The sequence below is a fragment of the Pithys albifrons genome, chromosome 3 (assembly GCF_047495875.1).
Source record: "Pithys albifrons albifrons isolate INPA30051 chromosome 3, PitAlb_v1, whole genome shotgun sequence".
In the NCBI taxonomy this organism is placed as follows: Eukaryota; Metazoa; Chordata; class Aves; order Passeriformes; family Thamnophilidae; genus Pithys; species Pithys albifrons.
This window is the reverse complement of record NC_092460.1, coordinates 87,905,329-87,929,286: the sequence shown is the minus strand read 5'-3', so window position 1 is coordinate 87,929,286 and position 23,958 is coordinate 87,905,329. Positions and strand designations below refer to the sequence as shown.

The 23,958-nt window shown below is 38.2% G+C and overlaps 1 protein-coding gene across 1 annotated transcript in view; it reads left to right on the top strand.

The window, feature by feature from the left end:
* PRKAR2B (protein kinase cAMP-dependent type II regulatory subunit beta) overlaps positions 1-18,625 on the top strand; it is a 95,862-nt gene extending 77,237 nt beyond the window's left edge. The window contains exons 5-11 of the mRNA XM_071552633.1: positions 9,787-9,893; positions 12,005-12,158; positions 13,351-13,452; positions 13,874-13,948; positions 14,709-14,774; positions 14,889-15,027; positions 16,445-18,625. Coding sequence (XP_071408734.1) covers positions 9,787-9,893; positions 12,005-12,158; positions 13,351-13,452; positions 13,874-13,948; positions 14,709-14,774; positions 14,889-15,027; positions 16,445-16,578 — 777 coding nt within the window. The 3' untranslated portion in view covers positions 16,579-18,625. The remainder of the gene's footprint in view (positions 1-9,786; positions 9,894-12,004; positions 12,159-13,350; positions 13,453-13,873; positions 13,949-14,708; positions 14,775-14,888; positions 15,028-16,444) is intronic.
* Positions 18,626-23,958: the final 5,333 nt, after the last annotated feature.

Sequence of the window (23,958 nt, the reverse complement as noted above, 5' to 3'; positions counted from 1 at the left end):
GGCTCTGCCACTGCAGTTGCAGTAATTTAAATGTTCCTATGCCAGCTCTCTTCCTCACCTCTGCTTCTCCACCCTGCAGCATGAGAGCTGCTGCAGTTTGCAGAGTGGTGTATTAGCAAAAACCTCCTTCATCTTGGAGAGAGATAATATCTGCAGCTGCTAAAGCTCAAGTCTATGGAACAAAAATCAACATTCATATTGATAGCATCTCCCACTCCCACTATTGTGGTTTCTTTTTATCGTTGCATTGAACTTCAGCCTCTTTTTGCTCTAATTCTGTGTATGAAAATCATTGCTTCAGAGGTCAGTTAGGGAGATAGAGACAATCTAAAGTGCTAAATGGCTTTTTCCTGATGGCCTTTTAGCAGGGTGTCAAACATCATTCTCAAATACAGAATAACAACATGTCTTACAGCATGATCAAAACTGTGTTCAATACACGATGCTCAGTGGAGTCCACATTTTCTTAAAACTTTATCCCACCCTCACACACTGTATTTTAATTTGAATGGAAGGGTAAGATAAGGATATCATTAAAGCAGAAGTTGCAGTAATTGGGAGGTGACTTACAGTGCTGCTCAGCATGTTAATTAAAGCGTCCATCTGAACAGACAAGAGCCATCACATAAAATTAAAAAACAGCAAAACCAATTGAACTTGAGGCTAAATGAGAGAGAGGAGAAAAAGATAACCTTCAGACATGGGGACAGCTTAGGACTTGCTGTACACACACAATACTGTCTTGAGCCTGCATTTACCTGTGGCAGTTTTTGAATATCAGACAGAAAAACTTAACACGGAATTATTTATAAACATCAATATTTCACATATTGGCTGTGGTTGAAAATATAGTAGTGTAACAGAACACTAGTTCTGGTACATTTCCCTGAGCAACACTCTTATGTTTTAAAGGCCAATTCTGAAAAGTTCCTTAAAGTCTGTGAAGTTACTTGAATTTTCTTGAAACTTTATTTAATTTTGTAGGTTGATGAAGATGTGGCTGGTCAGTGAATGTGAGTTCAGCAAGGCACTCCTTAGTCAACTCTCTTAAATAAAAAGTACTTTTCAAGAATTGGTATGTTAGCAATTTTTTTGCCTTTCTGAGGGCTTAATCCCTTCCCATCTAGTTGCTGTTACTCAATATCAGTTTTAGCTAAGGCATAACAGTATTGAAAAATTTACTTGAAGAGAAAAATATGGATTGAAACATTCATTTGCAACAAGATGAGGGAAACATGTTTTGCAGATTTATTTTACTACTTTTTAGAGTATTCTAAATTCTAGGAGCAGAACCGTGTGGGTGAGTGAATTAGAAGAGCAAGGTCTATTCAGGTGTTTGTTTTCTTGTCCCCATGCTATTAATGTAGCCTATATTAGATTAACTCATCCTTCCTCTAAAGCACCTCTTTCTGTTCTTCCCAGAAAAACCTCTTCCTCTTAGACCAGAGAATTATTTATTGTCTTCTTGGTTGCCTGCCACCCCATTGCCAGAAACCACAATACTACTTCTGTTCTCCCAGGATTGCCATGGTGTGCCAGGCTGCTTACTCCACTTGCACGCACAAAGCATGTTCCCAGATCCCCTCCTTTGTGCTCCAGATGCTGGAGGTTACTAGCAGTGGAATCAGAAGCTGCATGCCCTCTTTCCTCTCACATCACTTTATGCAAGCCAGCAAAGAGAAAACAAGATGATGACCAGAAGTCTTGAGCCATTACTGAGGGTAAGCCCTAAGTCGCTATTACTGAAATTTCTCTCTGTTCAGCCTAACAGCTGTTTTATCACCATGAGAAATAGCAGCAGCAGCTCATCTAGTGTCCAAGGCAACTCTCTACATTTCCTTTTTATAATGCAATTCAGAGTTGTTGTTCTTTTGGTTTTGTGTCTTAAGAGGAAAATTTCACCATCATCATCATGGCGAGGCTTCATGAATGAAGATTTGTGCAGGGCTCTCCCCACATGGGTGTGCCCTTCCAGACTGTGCAGTGGATTTTTTAGGTGAGGCACAGCATGCGCAGAACTGGCCCCACCCTTTAAATCCTAAGAGCTTGGATGGTGACAGTGAAGGCCTCAGGACTAGAACCTACAGCCCCCGGTGTTCCCAGGAGGTCTCCCATCTAAGCACTAACTGGGACTTCCCCTGCTGACCTTCCAAGATCGGACGGGATCAGGTGTCAGGGTGGCATGGCCGTAGAAAGAGGAAAATTTGCTGGGGTGATTAACAACAGGCTATTTGGTTTGGCTATTATGGCCAATAGGGCAGCAGTTAAAAAACCTGATGAACATTTTATCAGAGTAACAGTGTGGCTCAAGGGACTGGAACCATCAAAGCTGTGCCTCACCCTTGCACTTAAAGTTTGAATCCTTTCTGCAAAAATTCACAAGCGGTGTTAGATCATCTGTTCTCTTTCAAGAAAATTTTATGTTGGAGAGCTCTGCCCAGCTAATGCTTGTAGAGAATATTTAAAATAGGTCTTGACCCTTTTCTAAAAGGTAATGAATTATACATATTGTTTCACAAGTATGCAATAGCAATTTCTGGGCATATTGCCACTTACGTACCTTGGGAATTAGTATAAGAGAGCACAATATTGATTAATGAATTAGAATTGATTAACTTGAAGGAAGATGAAAAAGAGCATAATGTAACTGTTTTATGAATATTGGATTGTTATACTTAAGGCCAAAGCATTCCACAGAAGATTCTCATAATGTTGTTAAAAACTTCAGTGAAGAACCAGAACTACAGATTTTGAAGTATACACCCCCCCATATGCATATATATATATAGCTATAAATATATAAATACACATACACACACATTTATATAACTGAGCCTGCAATGCCTGAACATGTTAATAGCCTGCCTTCTAAGATAACACAAAGCTCTTTGCAAATTAAAGGGATCCCAAACTGCAGAACTGCACTAAATCCTCTGTTTCAACCTAAGGCAATATAAACACCTCGGATATAACAAACAGGGATTCTCTGCACTTCGCCTGTTGTATCAGGAATAGTGGCCAGCAGGACCAGGGCAGTGACTGTTCCTGTGCTCAGCACTGGCGAGGCCACACCTCGAGTCCTGTGTTCAGTTCTGGGCCCCTCAGTACAGGAAGGACATTGAGGTGCTGGAGAGTGTCCAGAGAAGGGCAATGGAGCTGGTGATGGATCTGGAGCACAAGTCTGAGGAGCAGCTGAGGGAGCTGGGTGCATTTAGCCTGGAGAAAAGCAGGGGACCTTATCACTCTCTACAACCCCCTGGAAGGAGATTGTGGCCAGGCAGGGGTTGGTCTCCTCTCCTAACTAACAGGACAAGAGGAAATGGCCTCAAACTGAGCCAGGGGAGGTTTAGTTTGAATATTAGGAAAAATTTCTTCACTGAAAGAGATGTCAGAGCATTGGAAGAGGCTGTCCAGGAAAGTGGTGGAGTCACCATCCCTGGAGGTGGTCCTTGGGGACGTGGTGTAGTGGTGGACTTCGTAGTGCTGGGTTAATACTTGGACTCAACCATCTTTAAGGCCTTTTCTGACCTAAATTATTTTGTGTTTCTGTAATCATCTGTTGAAGATGTTCTGCAAAAGAACTGCACGATGTAAGGTACCTTCATATTTGAGTTAAGAATTCTGGAAACTATTTGCAACTCTGAATTATTTCTGCCTTTTTTTTTTTTAGCAAACTGTAAAAAAGAATCAGCCAATTAGCTGAGAGGTCTAGTTACAAAGTATGAAATGTGTTATTGAGCCTGACTGATGGACATGTGCATGATATTTGAGAGGCTGAGTACTAATTTAGCATGTAACTATGTATAGGAAGGTCAAGGTGTTTTTTCAAGGAAAATATCACTTGCAAATATTGATTGTACATTGAAATACAAATTAGATTCTTTGACAGTGAAGGAATAAATGCCTTTTGATTAGTTTAAAAGTGGATATTACACAAGGGAACTAAATGTTTTGAATTGGATTAATATTTCTGCTAATATTTATATCAGAGTTCCAAAGAGTGTATGTACATGGTTTTGTTGTGAAAAACAAATGCAGAGAGCTGTACACATGAATTTTGTAATCTACTGTTCCTCTACAAGATCCTGACTTGTTAATTAAGAAGTCCTTTTCTTTGCATGGTTTCCTGGCCAATTTTACTAACATTTTCTCCCCTCCCCCCCCACCTGCCCTCCCCACATCCTGCTCCCTATTCTGGTACTCTGTCTGCTTCATTGACTTCTTAATATCACATCAAATAGTAACGAGTTGATATTTCCTGTTGCACAAAGTGAGAATAAGATGGCCAGTAGGAAACAATTCTAATGGACTCATTTCAGTAAAATGGTTGTAGGAGGAAATAGCAAAGTGGTTTAAGAACTCAGGGACTTTAGAAGTGTGGATTCACTTTGTTCACATGATAGTCATATGGTTGTCTCTCAGAACATTATAATTTTTACAAGTCATTTAAGATAGGCAAGTCTTGTCACTATTTTATTAAAGTGCAAGGCAATCTTATGCTCACTTAATTGTGCAGGATGTCTTGGATCTAAAAGTAATTAACTGAGATGTCCTGTGTACCAGGGAGCACTCCAGCAGCACACTAATCCTTCTTTTGGGGAATTCCCAAGCATATATAATTCCATTGTACCATCCATTAGTTTAGAGATTTATTGCACTCATCTTAATAGCTGGATTTTACCAGCTCATGCCAAATGCCCGATTAAGATTGTCTCGGTTTGCTGTTAGACACCACATCATTTTAATTGTAGAAATGTAGCTCTGCCTTCTATCTCTTGGATACCTTTTCTTACATAGTGGGGAAGGAAAATTGTCAGAAGTTCCTTTCTACATTTGCCGTTATCATGACTGACAGTGATGATCATGTCCTACTTTCCTTTTTATCTACAGTGCCTTCATTCATTCATGTAGCACTTTGTTAAACAACAAATGTTTGTATCAGCAGTTTAAACATCAGTGTTTCTTGGACGGCCCAGTGCTTGAGTTTAGTATGGAGAACTTCACCCTTTTCCCTTTACAAAATAGGTCACAGTAAATTTGCAAACTGATGTTAAGAAAACACATACCTGGCTCAGTGGTAGCAAAGCACCTGGTAGTTTGGCAGTTAAAAGAGCCTTTGACATTTGGGAAGGACACACCACAGTCTACCAGCTCCCCTGAATGAATCAAAAGCTGTTTTGCGAGGACATACAAGTAACTGGATTTTTAATCTGTGTGAGTTGTATACTAAATAAAATGTAGTTTTAGTTATACTTAATAGCCATTATCTCACTGACTGTTTTCTTCAAGGAATTGTCTTGAGATGTGATTGCCATGTTTGTTTTGTTAAATTGAGAGACATTGAGGTTAACATACTATTTTGAAATAAAGCAACATGCATCTGGAGGACAGCACTTCGTATGATACAAAGTCTGCAAGAGGAGAGTGAGTGTTTAGTTATAGTTTTTTGCTTGACATGGCAAGAGGGATGGAATCACACACTGTTCCAGGGGGATGTCCTTGGTAAACCAGTTATCATTTCTGCCTGGGGCTTTGTGCCTCTGAATCTCATCATGTCTTTTGTAACTGATTGTAAACATGCACACAATTCTGTACATTCAGCTTGGAATGGCAATACAACAGACTTACACACACCTAAGTTATGCAGGGCTATGGCCTCATGGGCATCACAGAAACATGGTGGGACAACTTCTGTGACTGGGGTGTTGGAATGGAAGGATACAAGCTCTTTAGAAAGGACAGGAAGGGGAGACAAGGAGGTGGCGTTTCCCTCTGTGTCAGTGACAAGCTGGAGTGCATGTAGTTCCACCTAGGGGTGGATGAGGAGTTGACAGAGAGCCAGGATTAAAGGGAAGGCAGGGACAGGTGACATTGCAGTGGTGATCTGCTATGGCTGCCCAACCAGGAAGACTGAGTGCATGAGGTCCTCTGTGAATGGATAGGAGCAGCCTGACATTCACTGGTCCTCATGGGGGACTTCAGACACGCCCAACACGTGTTGGAGGGACAACACAGCAATCCAGGAGGTTCTTCAGTGTGTTCATGTTAACATCCTCCTCCAAGTGAGGAGAAGCCAACGAGAAGTGCTGTGCTGGACCTTGTTCTCACCAACACGGAGGGCTGGTGGGGAATGCAAAGCTCAAGGGTAGCCTGGACTGCAGAGATCGTGAAGCGGTGGAGTTGGGATCCTTGGGGCAACGAGGAGGGTTAAGAGTAAGCTCAGTACTCTGGACTTCAGGAGAGCAGACTTTGGCCTCTCCAAGTTTCTCCTTGGTAGAGTGCCATGGGATAGAGGGGTGCTCTGGAGGAAAGAGGGGGCCAGAGAGCTGGATGATACTTCCAGGATTGTCTCCTCCAGGCTCAAGAAAAATGCAGGAGGGAAGAATGCCAGGAGACCTGCCTGGATGAACAAGATGCTTCTGGACAAACTTAAACACAAAGAGGTGGCTTACAGAGGGTGGAAGCAGGGGAAGGTAGCCTTGGATGAATACAGAGAAACTGTCCAAACAGCCAGGGAGATAGTGAGGAAATTAATTAAAACACTAACGAAAGTAAATCTGGCCAAGGACAGAAAGGATATCAACAAACCCTCCTTTACGTATTTCAGTGATAAAAGACAGACCAGGGAAAATGTGAGTTCTCTCAGGAAGGATAACGGAGACCTGATTACCCAGGACGTGGAGAAAAGGGGTTACGTTGATATAAAACCGCTAGGTAGGTCCTATCTTTGTCTAAGAGAGGGAAAAAACCCATGTCATCTCCACATCATCCTGTGTTAAGATAGTGAAATTTTAGCAGACGTTACAAAGATTGCACAACATACATATTTAATACTTCAGATTCTTGATAAATTTTATTTCTTTTTTAAAAATCATCCTACTTTTAAGGTATCAGTCTTTAGAATATTAAAAGATTGCCATAGCATTACATATGGCATCTTTACAAACACTGATAAAAAGCCTCATCCTGTTTTCATTTTATACATATTTTTGAAGGTAGAACTGCTTTAAGGAAGAAAAGTGTTTAGACTGAACTATTTTATAAAATACTAGAATTAATTATGTTTATAAAACAGATTTACTTTTTAATTTTAAAATTACTGATCTTTATCTTTTCAAACAAACTACAGAGGGTGCCTATAAACTGACCCTCAGTCTGGCAGAGATCCAAGCAAGCTGTGTAGTTCTCATGGTAAAAGGAAAGGCCATGTTCCTGGTTTGGTTACTGAAGTCTGCTCTGTTTTAAGTGGAAGGCTTTAGAAGAAGGACCATTTGTCTTTAAGTTAGTTGCAATTTATTTAGAAAGTTAAAATACATGTGCAGTGCTTCAGCAGATAATGGACTGCCCTGAAACCTATTAAATACCTTCTAGAGTTTATAATGCTTTTAAAAGGTAATTGTATTTCTGAATTCTATTATGTTGTCTAAAAATATAGTTTTACATTTTGGAGAAGTTGTGGTTTGGTGAGCTTGAAAAGAGAAGCTCCAAAAAGGAGGTCATAGCCAGATGGGTATCAGTCTCTTCTCCCAGGCAATAGGACAAGAGAGCACAGTCTTAAGCTGTGTGAGGGGAAGTTGAGGTTAGACATTGGGAAGAAGTTCTTTACAGAGTGATCAGACATTGGAATGGGCTGCCCAGGGAGGTGGTGGAGTCACCGTCTCTGGAGTATTTAAGAAGAGACTGGATGTGGCTCTTACTGCCATGGTCTAGTAAACGAGGTGGTGTTTGGTCAAAGGTTGAACTCTATGATCTCAGAGGTCTTTTCCAACCCAGTTGATTCTGTGATAATTATGAGATTGAAAATATTCTAATCAGAAATGTGAGATGAAGCATACTGAATAAAGATTTTATCTATATGTGTTGTTCCTCCAGTACATCAAATAACCATCTTTTTCATTTAATCTTTTCCCCTGAGATATCTTGGAAGTATTTGAATTTCCAAGGATTGAGTGCCATATAATGCATTTTTCTTGCATTGCTTGCATTTAGAGAATAACATATAGCCTTTAGCCTCCCACAAAGTGTGGAGCATTCTGCAGGTTCTTACTTGTTTTCAAACAGCAGCCAATTTCCTGTGTAAAGCAAGAGGAAGGGAAGGTGCTGCTTCCAGTGCTTTGGACAACTCACTGACATTAGGTCAGTTTTGCAGATTCTGTGGGAGTTTCTTTTAGTTCACATTGGGAGGACTGAAAACAAAGTAATACTACCTATTAATTTAAGCATGAGAGTTTTTAAAAGGCAAGTCCTGTGCCCAATTTTCAGTCTCTCCCAGTGGCACCGACACACACTTTTCCCTTTTTCTGAAATGAACTGTAACACGTTAACTGATAACTAAAATGATCTTTCTTCTTGCAAGTACATACCTGATTATACTAACAAAGGTACTAACTAAATAGAGACATAGTTAACTAGTTCTTTGCTGGCCTGGGAGTGCTGCATGATGTCATGCTGTACTTTACCCTGCTCAGCTGTACGAAGGGTGGATGCTGCCACTCTGTTGTTCTCTGTGCCCACACAGCAAAAGCCGTGAAGTTAAATCCTATTTAGCTTCCATTTTTCAAAAAGGCTTGGATAACATGGTACTGCTGATATTTTTAAAAGCATTCAGTAAGTGAAGAGATTCAACAGCATGAGGATGGAATTAATTTCACCTGAAAATTGAGTGTAACTGGGAGATACAATAGATATGTCTGTCCTCAGAGGAAAGAAAGAGAAATCTAGGGAATGATTCTGACCTCCCTTGTATGGTTATCTCTGTCCATGGGCTGCAGAAGGACTCTAAAGGACTGGTTTAGACTGGTTGTCTCTGGAAAAGCAAATGCCATCCATCGTTCAGTGGCTGGAAATGCTGTGAATTGAACCACTGCAAAGTGCAAATCGACAGCCTTTTCTTTACCACGGTTTTCACTAGAACCTGCTTGTTCCAGTATGATACGTACTTAATAAGTTTCAAAAAGTAGAGTACCTATTTGTGATTATTATTAGAATTTTACGTATATTGCGGGATAAACGGAAAATAAAATCAAAATTTTCAAGTTATCTTTTTAGGATTCACATTGTTAATCTGCAATAAGCTGTGTTTGATTTTCAGAGATGTGAATAGTCAAGTTTTAGAAAATTTACACCAAACAACACAAATTATGTAATTAGTGATTTGGTTCTGTTATTAGACAGTCATAATTCAGATAATCACATTTTGTTAGTCTGTTAATATTTATCACTAAACATTTGTATTCCATTCAAAATAGCAAAGTAATTTTCTAGCCATGTGTAAATTCCTACTTCCCACACAGTCCAGCATTTACAGACTCAACCAAAGCACTGCAGACCTTTTTTATTACATCTGGCCCAACATTCTGCAGGCATTGTATAATTTAGATTTTCAAAATGCTTAACAATGGTTTTGAAACTTTAAATTCTGTTTGTGAAGACAAAATCAGGTAAGTCTAACATATGCAATAAGAGATACAGTTTTTTCTTTCAATAGTATAACAATACTCAGTTGAGAAAAGTGAAATTCTCTCTTTGGATGGTCATGAGTAATTTATATTGCAGGGAAGAGCTATTTTATCACACACAGGGACAAGAAGGGAAGCTGTGCTCTGAACACTGGAAGAGAAAAAAACACAATACTAAATAAAACTTTCTATTGATTCACACAGTTCTGTAGCATGAATATTTTCCACATTTTTATCTGCATATTGGGAAGCTGGACAGTTAGTTATTTGGAAGAGTAAAGCTTTAAAAGCAGATGCTAATTTCTTGTCTTTGTGTTCTTTTAAACAGGAACAGATGTCTCAGGTGTTAGATGCGATGTTTGAAAAGCTGGTTGAAGGAGGGGAACATGTCATCGATCAAGGGGATGACGGTGACAACTTCTACGTCATTGACAGGTGAATTGCTGTGTCTCATCATTGCACAGAGTATTAAGCAAAAGTCCATTGAGTTCTATGAACTTGTATCTGACTCTTACATATACTTGGATGGGAGAAAAAAAAAGAGCACATGTGAATCAGTATAGCTCTGTCTGAGCTATGGAAAGCAGTGTCTAAAAGGAGGCAGATTTTTTCATGTGGAAATGTGTTCTTGTTATGTATTGCTTGATACCAAAGGTGGAGTTTTCCGTTTTCGGGGTTTTTCCTTTTTCCTTTTTTTTGTTAACATGGAAAGAAATCTAACACAAAACACAATGGGACAAGTTTTACAGCTCAATATTTGAAATCTTACTGGCATTTCAGTACTACCTGTAGATTTTCTTGCTTGCATTAATATTATTAGACCTTGAGTAGCTAAGTTGTTGCTTTTCATTTGGAGATATGTATGGGACAAAACAGGTAACTAAGTAAAATCCTAGATAATCATGACTGTTGAAATCAGTGAGCTGGGAAGAGCATCGATTTTGGCATCCTTCATTCGTCTTTCGACACAGGCTCCAGCCAGGCTGTCCCAAACCACCTTTTCTTATTTGTACCTGTAGTCTTAGACTAACACAGTGATTTCTGGGAGTGTTTGTTAGGAGTATTATGCTAGAACTCAAAAATAAAAGGCAAAGGCTTTTGATCAGTGACAACCAGGCAGTCAAAAAACGTGATATCCCACTGTATTCAGTGCTGGTGTGGCCTCACTTTGAGCACTGTGTGCAGTTCTGTGCCCCACAATTTAGAAGGATGCGAAGAGGAGGGCAGCCAATCTGGTGACAAGGCTGGAAGGAATGTCCTGTGATGAGCAGCTGAGAACTCTGGTTTGTCTAGTTTGGAGAAGAAGGGGCTGAGCAGTGACCTCATTGCTCTCTGCAGCTTCCTGAGCAGGGGAAGTAGAGAGGGAGATGCTGAGCTCTTCTCTTGGTGTTCAGTGGTAAGACTCATGGGAATGGTTCAAAGCTGTGCCAGGGATGGTTCAGACTTGATAGAAGGATTCTTTATCAAGTGGGTGGTCAGACACTGGAAGAGGCTTCCTAGGGGGGTGGTCAATGCTCCAAGCCTGTTGGTGTATGAGACACATTAGGACAATTCTTTTAATAACATTCTTTAGCTTTTGGGCAACCCTGAAGTGGTCATGTAGTTGGACTAGATGATTGTTGTTGGCCCCATGTAACTGAAATACTAAATCAGAAGATTGTAGAAGTGTGTCAGGATTCTGTGCTGGAAAGCCACTATTTTTCAGCTTTGTGAGGTTACAGATTGTCATCTCTTATGGAAAAGGCTGCAGGGACTTCACAAAATTCTGTCAGCCTTGCAGTTTTTAGGTGCACTGAATCACCTCTATGTCCCTTACCAATGAAATAATTGCAGATTGTTGCATTACATTCATGTGATTTATCAACACATAGCATACAAATATTCAGCACTGAACAAAATGATGGCTCAGCATCGATGGGGTTGGCAACATGTTTTATAAGATACCAGATTTTACTGCATTCTCACAGCAAAACAAAAGTTACTGATTTAATGGTGGGGAGGAGAAATGCACAATATATCAAACAAATGCATATCTTTATTTCATAATCTTATGCTCCTTTTCAGGTACATTCCTTCTTATTCTTGCTTCACTTTTATTTATTTTGTTATAAAGTACTACTGAAAAATATTTAAAATGTTAAATAACTTGTATTATTATTTCAGTGATCCTATCATAACAATTTTTGCAAGGACTTGTGACATTTGTGTTTAGTGTGGTTAAAGTGAAATTAAGAAACAACTAGTAAGTTAGAGCTTAATTTTTAGTAAGTTTTGGTGATCAGTAGATCCCTATACATCCAGTCTATCTTAAACTGAGTTAATGTAGAAACTAACAACCCTATCCTTCCCTTTAAAAAGAGACCACTTTTATTATTTATATAAGTCGTTGAGATGTCTCTTCAAGGTATTTAATACTATTGAAACAAGTGAATGTACATTTCAAATACTTCATCTTTGGAATTCATGGTATAAAAAATATAGTGAGAGGCTGCTTAGCAAAGACCAGGGCTGGATTCTTTAACTGTATTTACATGTTGTATTAACAGAGGTACCTATGATATTTATGTAAAATGCGACGGTGTTGGGAGGTGTGTTGGAACCTATGACAACCGAGGATGCTTTGGTGAGTTGGCCTTAATGTACAACACACCCAGAGCAGCTACAATTATAGCTACCTCTCCTGGTGCCATCTGGGGTTTGGTAAGTGCAATACTTGTTTTAAGCTATTAAAAAAATATATATAAATTGCAATGGAATGGTATATCAGCATTTAAAAAATATAATTTCAGAAAGTTTAATTCTGAGAACTCCCACCACAATGCTGTTTTTTTCCAGAATCTACAGATGCAAATCTGAGGCCTAAGAAAGCACTGGGTATTTTTAAAAAAAAAAATTGTTTTACTTTAATTATAATTTCTCAGATAGAAAACCACTTGACAATTGCATATAATTTTTTTCCCCAAATCTTGATTGGACATGCCTTTGGTTCCAGAATAATATTCCAGTATGAAGTTGTGCTATCTGAATCTTCAACAACAGCAATAAAATTGACCGAAATGTAAAACTGGGATGGCCATCTTCTTCAAGATGTTCATATCAGTCTAATGAATGATCCCAAGATTACATTGAAGTGAAGTGAAACGTGGTTTTTCACCAGCTTAATCCATGTGATTTTTGGGACTCTGTAGGACAATGTAAGAATGGCTTTAAATTGGGTTGGGTTGTACTGGCCAGTAAGTCCCACATGGAGCAGTGAAGGCTTGCAATGCATTTCCTCTCTGTCTGTCACCAGGACACAGTTAGATGAAGTTAAGGGAAGAAAACAGCATTTGTGGAGTTTTTCCATGTCTGGTTCACTTGCATGGCCAAATACTGAGGAATGTCCAGTTGGCTGCTTAGGGCAGCAGTGACTCTTGTGCTGCTGAAATAGCAGAAAGTGGACTTGACCTAAGACCCAGACCCATGGACTTTGGTTTTGTTTATGTAATAATATAAAAACCTCTTTGAGTATGTGAGTATGTATCAATATGTATGGGAGCTCAGGATAATGAATAAACTTTGTAAATTAAACATTTAAATATTGAATATTTCTTAAATATCTTAAATTACGCAGCGTTCATAGTTTAACAAAAGTTCTCTACCCTCTCTATGTGAACTCACTATGTGCTCTCTGCCAAAAGACAGAAATTTTCATAAGGTGAATCAGATCAGGAGCTTAACTTTAGGAGCTCTTGGTTGACCTCTAGAGGAACCTTTTGCAACTGACTGTAGCTAGTTTGACAGCCACACTGAGTGACTAAAATTGGGTAATTTGAACATATTCAGCCATTTCTGAAGTACTTTCTAGCACACACATATTTTCTGTTAATAAACTCTCTTTTTGTGTTTTCAGGACAGGGTAACATTCCGAAGAATCATTGTAAAAAATAATGCCAAAAAAAGAAGAATGTATGAAAGTTTTATTGAGTCATTGCCATTCCTTAAATCTTTAGAAGTAAGATTTCTATTGGATTATTTTAATGGCTGTATCTGAGGTACCTGATAAGATTCTGCTTTTGAAGAGTCTGAATTTGGAATTCAAAGTTTCTCCACAATAAAATTTTGTATACTTTTGTTTTTTCTAAATTTAAAGAATTATTGTTAACGTTGTATTTAAAAATAATTTGGGAATATTTGGGATTTATAGACCTCTTACAAAAATGGAAGCTCTATCCAAATATCTGGCTATTAAAACTGTAGTATACCCTTCTGGAACATGATTCAGCAGTTCTCTGCTTAATGGTTATCAAAACAGGTAAATCAAGATACACTATTCTGTGCAAAGATTCATGAAAAGAAATATGAAAGTGTTTTCTAAATATATAGTATCATAATGTTAACTAAGTATTTCTTACATTTTCTCTTTTTAAATGAAGATGTCTGAGCGTTTAAAAGTGGTTGATGTGATTGGTACCAAAGTGTACAAAGATGGAGAACAAATCATTGCTCAGGTACAGTTTATTTCCAGTTTCAGTTTTCCTTTTCCAATAGGTAACAGAAATCATGTTATCTATAGACAATGCTTACTTTTAAACTATATTTTTCTTTCTCAACTAAACAAAACCAATGAATCTTACATGTAAGAGAGGTGATTATTTTGTTTGAAAAGCCAACTTTTCACTCACAGTGCTTTGAAAAACAACCCTCTTTGTTGGTATAAATAAAGGAGTCACCACTTTTAGTATACTTAGGAATTCAAACTACATAAATGGGCTTCCAGTGAGGAGCACTGAGGACTTACCTTATTTTTATTTTTAAAATATGGTAATCTTTTGAAAAAGAATTCAGAAGTAAAATCTTCAGGAGAGGCAGCTGCGATTGTCTTGCCCCGAGATAATCACTGGATATCAGATAGCCCTTGGAGGATTTTTATGCTGGAAACTTGGTAAGGAAAATAATTTAGAAGAAATACAGAAGTGGAGAAACAGTACTAAGAATCCTTAAAGTCTTCCATACCATTGGTTTTCTCTGGTTTTTGCGTAAGGCACAGCCAGCCATGTCTTTGCTTGAAAAGGCCTTGCTGGCAGTTCTGTACAGATGTTTTCATTGTTATGTGCCTAAAGTATGGTTTTCAAATGAAAAGTGATTTCTTTTGCAACAGGTATCAAAAAGATGAGCTTTAAGGCACTGGTTGCAAATACTTTATTGTTAATGAAACTAAAAGGAAAACTTTACATTTCTTTTACTCACTTCGGGTTTTTTCCTGTGCAGGGTGATTTGGCTGATTCTTTCTTCATTGTAGAATCTGGAGAAGTAAGGATTATAATGACAAGGAAGGTAAACATCCCTAAAACATTTTTTTTAAATCTTGTAATTTTGCTTATTCAATCCTGAGTTCAGCAAAACTCTCCCTCATACTCTTACTTTTCTTTTTTTCACATGATATTTCAGGGTAAGCAAGATCTAGAAGAGAATGGAGCAGTTGAAATAGCTCGATGCTCAAGAGGACAATATTTTGGAGAACTTGCTCTTGTAACTAACAAACCACGAGCTGCTTCTGCATTTGCTCTTGGCACTGTCAAATGTTTAGGTATTGTTCAATAATATTTTATATCTATTATAAAATGATACATAATCTATTTGTTTGGTTTTATTGTAAGTCTGTCTTTCTCAAGAATATAAGATTTAATGACATTTACCCAAATAAGACTGTTTAAGTGCATCACCTATTGCTCTGCATTCCTATTCACATTATTTGTCTGCAAAAATTACTTGCAGTTGATAAATACTATTACACACAAATTCTCCAGTATTTTTTTTGATTGTATGGAAGTAAAAATTGTTTTAGGACAGTACAAAGTATTGCTGCAAACCATTTATAACTATCAGATAAATGTCTAATAGTCTGCAGGAAGGTAAAGTATTTCGTTTCTCAGTAGAATGACTCATCCAAGAAATAACTGTTAATAATCCTGTCCCATTTTATTACCATGATTCAAACTCTTTACAAGTTCTTTGTTTCACCAGCTGTTGATTTAATCATTCCATCACACTGTAGTCTCAGGTACAGCAAAAGTGAAGATCATGGGAGTTGTGCTCATTGACAACCCTCTGCAGCCATTGCTTTTCAGGGTCTGATGTTTGGCTCCTAATTATTTGTTTCTAATTATGGGAAAATTGCAAACTGCAAAGACAGATTTTGCATTCTTGAATAACAGTTTGATTACCAAGCCAGTAATCAAAAAAGTTCGCAATTTTTTTAAATTCCTAACTCAAACACACAGAGATGATCTGGCAAATCAATGTTAGACAGGAAGGAGTAAGAGGCACTGAGTGAGGAAGAGTGTCATTACCCAGGATGGGTGAGTAACAAAGACCTCTGGCACTTCCCAAATAGCAGAGCTGCTAAACATTTCTGGGGAGACAAGAGACTACAGGCCAACAGGCTGAAAGTAAGAAGTTTCCTCCCTGTCCTATTGGCTGAAACTGTGGGTCACATTATGTGATCAGCTGAAGAAAACATTCTGGCTGGTTGTGCACTGACATTGCATGCCAATTACTGTCTTCAACTCTTTGTACATTTGCTGGGAAATAAATATCTATTACAATTTTCATTATGAGTGGAAGTAAATAAAAAAGACCAAGGAAATAGACTGAGTTAGACCCCAAATACAGCCAACAACACCAGTTAAGAATGTGGATTTTGTAACTATTTTGTGGAGGAATCCAGGACTCTTCAGACTTCTTCACCAGCTCTTCAGTGACATAAATCTTAGTAGGAAAATTCAAGTTTATTTATTATTAAGTTTCAAGCCACCAATATGTTGGTTGATCTTGGTTTTGCTAAGATAAGCTGTTCTCTCCTGTGCAAACAATGGATGTGGTTCAGTAGTATCTGTTCTGTTATCATTTAAAATTTTACATTGGAATGTCATAAATACCATGATGAGTGTCTGTAACTGATGAGCACATCATATTCTTTCTCTTTCCCTCCCTTTTTATCTTAGTTATGGATGTGCAAGCATTTGAAAGGCTTTTGGGACCTTGTATGGAAATTCTGAAAAGGAACATTGCAAACTATGAGGAGCAGCTGGTTGCTCTGTTTGGAACAAACATGGACATTGCCGAGACCAGTGCATGAACTAAGCATTGGAGCAACAAGATCTGTTATGAGAACATAGCACAGTAGTGGTTAGTCCACTGAGAAATTGTCTCTCTTCCTATAGATGCCAAGCATTTTCTGTGATTTTAAGAGTGGGTTTGGGGTTTTTTGGTTTGGTTTTGGTTGGGGTTTTTGTTTGGTTTTGGTTTTTGGTTTGTTTTTTTTTTACTTATTAAGGTGGAAATATTAGTAAATGAAATAGCAATTCAGTAAATTGTGGACTTGATTTTTAAAAGTGCTTGGAGTTGATTCCATCTGCTATTAGGATGACCTGTGATAGTACAGCACCTTTGAAAATCAAGCCTTTTAACACAGCATTTCCATGAAGAACAGATTTAAAAAAAAAACCCCACATGTGATGAACTTGTTAAACCAGCTTCAGTTCTTCAAAAAGGCTACAATTTTTCTGGAAAGACTGTTAGTTTGAATGTGATATGTTGAAAGTATTAGTGCACACAAAGTGTTTATATGTATTAATACAGAAGATATACAGTAGATACTACTTTCTGACTATTACAGTTGTCATGATTTATGTTGCATTTATCACAGATGTAGTGAATCACAAGATTAATCGTAAGATAAAGCATGACAATGCGTTTTGTGTAACGCTCATGACCCAAATCTGATTTTTAACATTTTGTAATTTGTTTTAAAGTCCTCTTTGTTTAATATGTCATGTTTCAGCACGACATTGTAATATCTTATGCAATTTAGAGGACTTGTATATCTTTGCAATAAACTGCATTTTTATTAGTTACACGTATTCTGTACATGAGTGAGGACAGCTGACAAATTAACCTTAATGCTTTCAAAGCAAAGGCACGGGTCATTGTCATGTTCTACCTAATCATACATACCTTATATTGTTTTCCTTCTCCCTTGTTTTATATTTATGCATTTTGTCTTCTCTATATATGCTTGTTCTCTAGTTGATTTTTTTTTAGATCTCACCTTTCTTATTGTTAAATCTTTTATGTGTTTCTAATGAAATGATCTCTGTATATCTCTCTTCTTGCAGTCTAATCTTAACTATCAAAGATCAGTCAATTACTGAAGTGATTGATATTCAAAGCCATGCTAAACTAAGCTTGTCCTTTAAAATCGTTACCAGGAAGCGCAAAAATATTTTTAATTTGAAAGATCAGTACTTCCAAAGCTTTGCACACGTCTGTCGTTGTTACACCGAACATGTCTTGCTTTCAAAAATCTGTAGGTCATCATGAAATAACATCTTCAGCCATAACAGCATGGGATACCTTCTGAGACTGAGGAGAGGGAATATCATCTTAGTTAGGAGCACAGGGCTCATTGCTTACAAGGTCTGTGACTGGAAACTTCAGGCACAGTCCAGTTTTAAAACCTGTCTGTTGATGTACAAAACTCATGCACCTACTGGCAATGGGCAGTAGTTCTGCCAAAATAACACTGCAAGAGTTGGTGGAAGGCTGCTCATGCCCTGTTCCAAACACCTGAATTATAACATCTTTCCTTCTTAGATAATGACTTTTCTAATGCCATACATTTGTGTGTGTTGATGCAATCATTACCCTACAGTTAGTGATATGTTCTGACAATTCATATAATCATACCTGTATATGAAACTATGATTATATAATATGATAACACTATATAATTTATATCATACAGTATGGTATAAATTATAAGTCAGATTCGTAAGAAATACAATCTGAGCAAAATTTACAAATGTAATTTTTTTTTACCTAGAAACCTGGTGTGATTAATTGCACATATGATAACTTGCCTTTGTACTTTTGATTTATGGAAAAAAGAGAAGCTGTTATACTAGAAGGAAATGTCAGGTAACCAAAATCTACACTCTTGTCATTCTGTATGCTTAATCTCTAAAAGCTACCTATATTTTGCACTGGCTTGATGTGATTAAGAAAAATGCTAGAAATTACTTGTATGGCAGTAAACTACAATCAAGGCCATAAATGCCAGTCATGATATTTTCAATATTGTTGGTTATATTTAAAGTTTCCTTACAATAAACAACACTTTTATATATAAAATATCTATGTTTATTGATATTGTTGTCTTTTGATTTCATTATCATAAAATTGCAAGTGACGTATTTATATTCATTTATTTAAAAAATCATAATTCTTAACACTTTCATGTTGATTTTCATAAATGATGTTATGCAGATGCTCTGTCTACTCAGAACAGATGACGTGTTGGTGTGGTAATTGTCATAACTACTTTGTATTTGATGATTTGCTTGTAGTTAATAGCTGGAAAAAAGCTGCAGAGTGACAAATTTAAGATAATCAGAGCCTTTGGATTTTCTGAGTCCCAAAGTGCAACTTCATGTTGCAGCAGTTTTATGGTGTTGCTCTGGGGCACTGGATGATTTTTGGAATTTTCTTTGTTGGTGAATTCAAGGGGGGCTTAACTAACAGTAATAAATTGTCACTTTTTAAGTTTCATCCAAATCACTAAATCCCTCATCAGTCAGCACTTGGAATTTCTCCTGGATCTGTTCATATGTACACTTTGAACATGCAGGTCTTCATGTCCTAAATGTGGTGAGTGTTCATCCTAAGAAGGAATCATACCCCAAGTCACTGGGGTTTTTTAAAGACATTTCAAAAAAGGTAGATAATTCTAATAATTTTAAACAATACTATGTCAGGTTTACCTTATGAGACTATCTGTGCCAGGTCACTAAAGGAATGGTGCTTTGGCAGTTACTTGGCACATGTGTGTTGGTTTGTTTCTCTCCTTTCTCCCCAACCTTACCAGCAATTTATAATTCTGCAGATGATTTAAATTAATTTGACAGATGGTTAACTTCTAAATAGAAAAAAAAAACAAAATGAAAAAAGCTCCAATTAGCTCGTTGAAAATGTGCCCCACTGAGCGAGGAGAGAAAAGCCTGAGAGGAATCCTGTAGAGAGGCATTCATGGGCTCACATGTTACTGAGCGAAAGAGAAGCCACATGGCAGCAAATGTTTGTTTACAAATGCCATAACCATGGGGAAAAAAAAATTTGACTGTGGCCCCACACTGAATCACAAGACACAAACCCTGAGGAAAACAAGCTTCTTTGGTCCTTGTGCTGATGCTGTCACTTTTTAAATGTCAAATGACATTGTGCTTCATTAGATTTAATTCAAATTCATCTGAGATAAACACTTCTGAAATCATTCCCTTCTGGGTCTCCTGTTTGAGGTCCAGAAGTGACCAACTGTGGAAATCTTGAGGCAAAACTCTCAAGAGCATTGTGAAACCATTTTCAACCTAAACCACTGTCCCTCATGTTGTGTCTTTTATTCAGTAAAGACTATTCTGGTCCTTGCTGGAATGGTGTGTTTGGTTTTGCTTAAAATGTTTGGCGCTCTAAGCTTTCTGTAAGAGGAGTCTGGGATAGTTATGTCATGATTGTGCCATTTTGTAGTTCATGGCAAACATTACTGTTTATTCAATATCAAGAGTTCCCAGATGTGCAAAATCAGTATCTGCTGGTCATCCTCCACAGACTTGTGCAGTTCCTGGTCTTTTTTTCAGATGCTTACTGCATCTGATAGCTTTTGCTGAACAAAGTGCTTTGCTGAAAGCAATTTGCCACACCATGGACATTCTTACATGCTCCTGCTAAAGTTTTAATGTTAGCTCAAGCTCTTCTATCCAGTCTTACATGTGATGGTTATAGGTGTGTGTGAGTTTTTTGTTTTGAATTTTTTGGTTGGTTGTTTTTTGGTTTTGTTTTTTAGGGTTTTTTTATTATTGTTTTGGGGAGTTTGGTTTGGTTTTGCTTCGTTTCTAAGGTTATAGGTGTGGTTTGGTTTGTTTTTTTTTCCTGTATCTGTTGTTCTCAAGTATTCCTGCAGTTTGCTCTGGAAGGAATTGCCTCTTTTTATGCCAAGTATGTACTGATTTGTGCTGTTTACTGCCTGACAACATTTAGGATCATTTTCAAATCGTTCTGAGAGTTGTATTTCCTTCAGATATATATCAAGGCTGTTTCCAAGTTCTTAATATGCTTTTTGGCTCAAAAAGATGCTTAGCAGGGTGGGCACTCTCACTTCACTGACCAAAGGGAAGCTGAATAATCTTGGTAGGATATGAAAAGTTCAGAGAAAATTAGATTTTAAAGTTGTCTCTTCCTTCACACCATTTCTCTCCTTCCCTCTAAATGATCTGTCTTCTGATGGCCAAGTGAAGAGGCAGTGGCAGTACAGGCATGTAAAGCAAGTGGTGTGACTGGCTGGGTTTGGTTCTCTGGGCAGCAACTCTTGTTCCCCATCCCCTTGGTCCCAGCCCTGTCCCTTGCCTGAAGGCAAATCAAAGGGTGCTGGAGTGCAGTGCTGGCATTGCCATGGCTGTGAGTACCATGGGCAGGGTTGTGTTTCTTCCTTAGAACTGGTAGAGCTCTTTGTGTGTATGGGAAGAACGAGGAAGAGACAAAGACCAGACTGTTAAGAAAAGAAGCTGCCCATCAAAACTGTGTGAAAAACTCTGACATTAGGTTATACTGGGCCATTGTGACAGTATCTCCTGACTCAACCTTTTCTTACTGAGGTAAATTACATTAGGATGGCCTAAAAATAGCACCATGGCATGATATGAATACTTTGTCCTTTCTTCTTTGAAGGTATTGAATTATTTCAGCTGAGCAGCTATGAAGTTTTGGGAGAGGATAACCCTCTGTACAGGTCTCTGTGAATGACTAATTTCCTGGCAGCCAAGTGAGCCTCTGGGACCTGCTCCCTCTCATCTCTGAAGATGTTGGACACACAGTTCTGATAAATGTCTTATTTGGGAAAAGCCATTCAACTTACTAAGAAGCTCTATCTTCTTTTTCTCTTTGTTGCTTTGTCCTTGTGGGGTCAGGTGGTGTGACTGTCTTAGGCAACCTTTTCTTCACTATACCTTTAGTTTTTTGCTGGTCTGTATGGTTATAACTATCACAGGAAATTTTATGTGCCTGAGACTATTTGCTAATGCTGAGGCATTGAATATACAGCATTTATACTATTTTCCAGTATTTTTCTGCACTCATTTATAAGCTGTCTTTTTTCTAGCTTTCCATATGGGGCCATGTGGCCAGCAGAGAATAGTCCTTGGCCTATGGTAGCTCCCAAACCATATCCAAAAATTATTTGCTATTGGCCTGCACAAAAACTTTACCAGGGCTATTCTAAACCAAATTACAGTAGAGGTGATTGTATTCCAGTGCACAGAAACACTCACTGGCATTTACCAATCAGCACAGAGGAAACCTACAGATCTTCTGTAATCTCTTCCTGAGTTGTTTTTCTGAAAGCTTTCAGCCTGGATAGAGGCTTTTCTTATTTAGTACTCTTCTGGATTGTTTATACAATATATCAGGCCTTTATTTTTTTCTAATACTATTGTCATCTTTTGTCTTGCTTTATCTTTGTAGGCAATAAAACTTTAGCTGTAACTGGAATATGTGCACAAATGATGTGAAATAAATTTCTTATTAATTCCTGACATGTCTTGGAAGAAAAAATAAATCAATCTCTGGCCTGTTATTTATTCCATTTCTCCCCACCTTGAGACACTGCAGGAGGCGAGTGACATTTCCCTTCTAGCACTCAAGGGAAAAATTCTTTCCTGAGAGCAACAAGTTCTTTGTTCCTCAGCTCTTCATTCCCAGCAGCTTCCTCTGTGAGGAGACTGAAGAGGCGAAATGTGGGGGTGAGCATGCCTAGAGTTGTCCTTAGAAGGTGGAGAGAGCCAGCCACCATTGCAGCTGTGAGAATGGGGAATGAGTACACACGGCCTTGGGAGATAGAGCAGTCATTGTGAGAGGAGAAAACTGGTGTGAGAGAGTCTGGCAGAGCAGAGGCTGCCATGCTGGGTAGGAGTGGAAGCTCTGCTGAGCAGGGTTCCTCTGATGTCTGGAGGAGTATTTAGTTAATTACTGAGTGTGGATGTCTACATGTGGATGTGAAAGCACCTATAGTGGAATTAAAATAATGATATGCTGTATTTCAGAGAGTCAGCAGTAACAGCTGTGTCATAAGGGCAGGATTGGCTTTGGACAGGAGGGTTTAAAAGTTCAGATAGGCACAAACCCAATGTAGCATATATTTTAATATGATTTTGAAATGTTACTTATTTTAAAAAGCTACCTTTTGGATTCTTAACTTTGTGGCTGGCAATTTTAAGAGGTAAAGAGCTAAGATGCAAATTATTCAGTGTTTTCTAATAGTATAGACTCTCCTGTTTGTTTTGTGCTTCTTGGTAGCCATCTGTAATGTAACAAGAACTCACAATTAACACACTTGCCAATCCCCCACCTTATTTTCTACCTCTTACAACAGCAGAAGCAACTGAATCAGCAAAGCTACCAACAGTGTCTGTGTTACACAGTATTGATTCATTCTCTGAGCACCCTTTCATTTGGGGCATGGACTAAGGCGAGGTGTAGGGCGTGTGGAGGGGGAGTAATGATTTAATTAGAGACTAGACATACAGCTCAAGGAGCATGGCATTGACATAATCCTAATCCTGAAATTTAGATGAGGCACATTTGCCTTGAACCAAGAGGTTTAGTAAGCAAGCCTTGAAAGTTTTCTGCTGTCATCTATTTCATGGACTGCTTGTCCTTTTACTCATTTTCTCTTGCATCTCACTGAGTAATGTTAATTTACTGTATGCAAAGGAGAAAAGGTAGATTTGAAAATAAGAAGGCTGTTATGTGTCTCTTCTTAGAACCTCAAAACAATTCACTCATCTTTACAAGATTTTAATCTCAGTCCTAGGTAGGATTCATACTTAGGTGCTTTCTGGGTATGTCATAGATTCCAGCCTGCTGTCAAAGCTCTAATTCAGTGGTGTTTACTTGTCTAGACCTATGTCTGCAGTCTGGGCCAGTGGATCTCAAAGGACTGGGTTTCACATCTAACACTCATGTGCAAGTTTTTGTAGGGAACTGTGAACCTTCACAGCAAACAGATGTGCAGCTATTTTGTTTTGGGTTCAAAAAATACTTAACAGAGTGGAAATGGCCTCCATAACAGGATATGAACCTTTAGGCCACCAGGCTTGTTCTGAAGAATCTGAGGGGATCGAGACAGGATTTTTAATCTTCTGTAGCTGCTTGATCTGGCCTCTGCCCTTTCTATCTTCCATACTGTGGCAGAGGGAGCTTTCAGAAGAGTAAATTGTGAGTTTTACCTTGCAGGTGGCTGTCCCACAAGCAGAGAAGCCTATTTGCAGAAGGGAGACATCTGCATGCACAGGTCTCTGCCAAGCCTCCATCTGGCAATGCAGGGGCCACAGTGAACTTCATTAAAAGCCCTGGAAGCTTCAGTGTCCCTCCAAAGAGCCTAAAGGCTGTTTAGAATATAAGAGAGATCAAA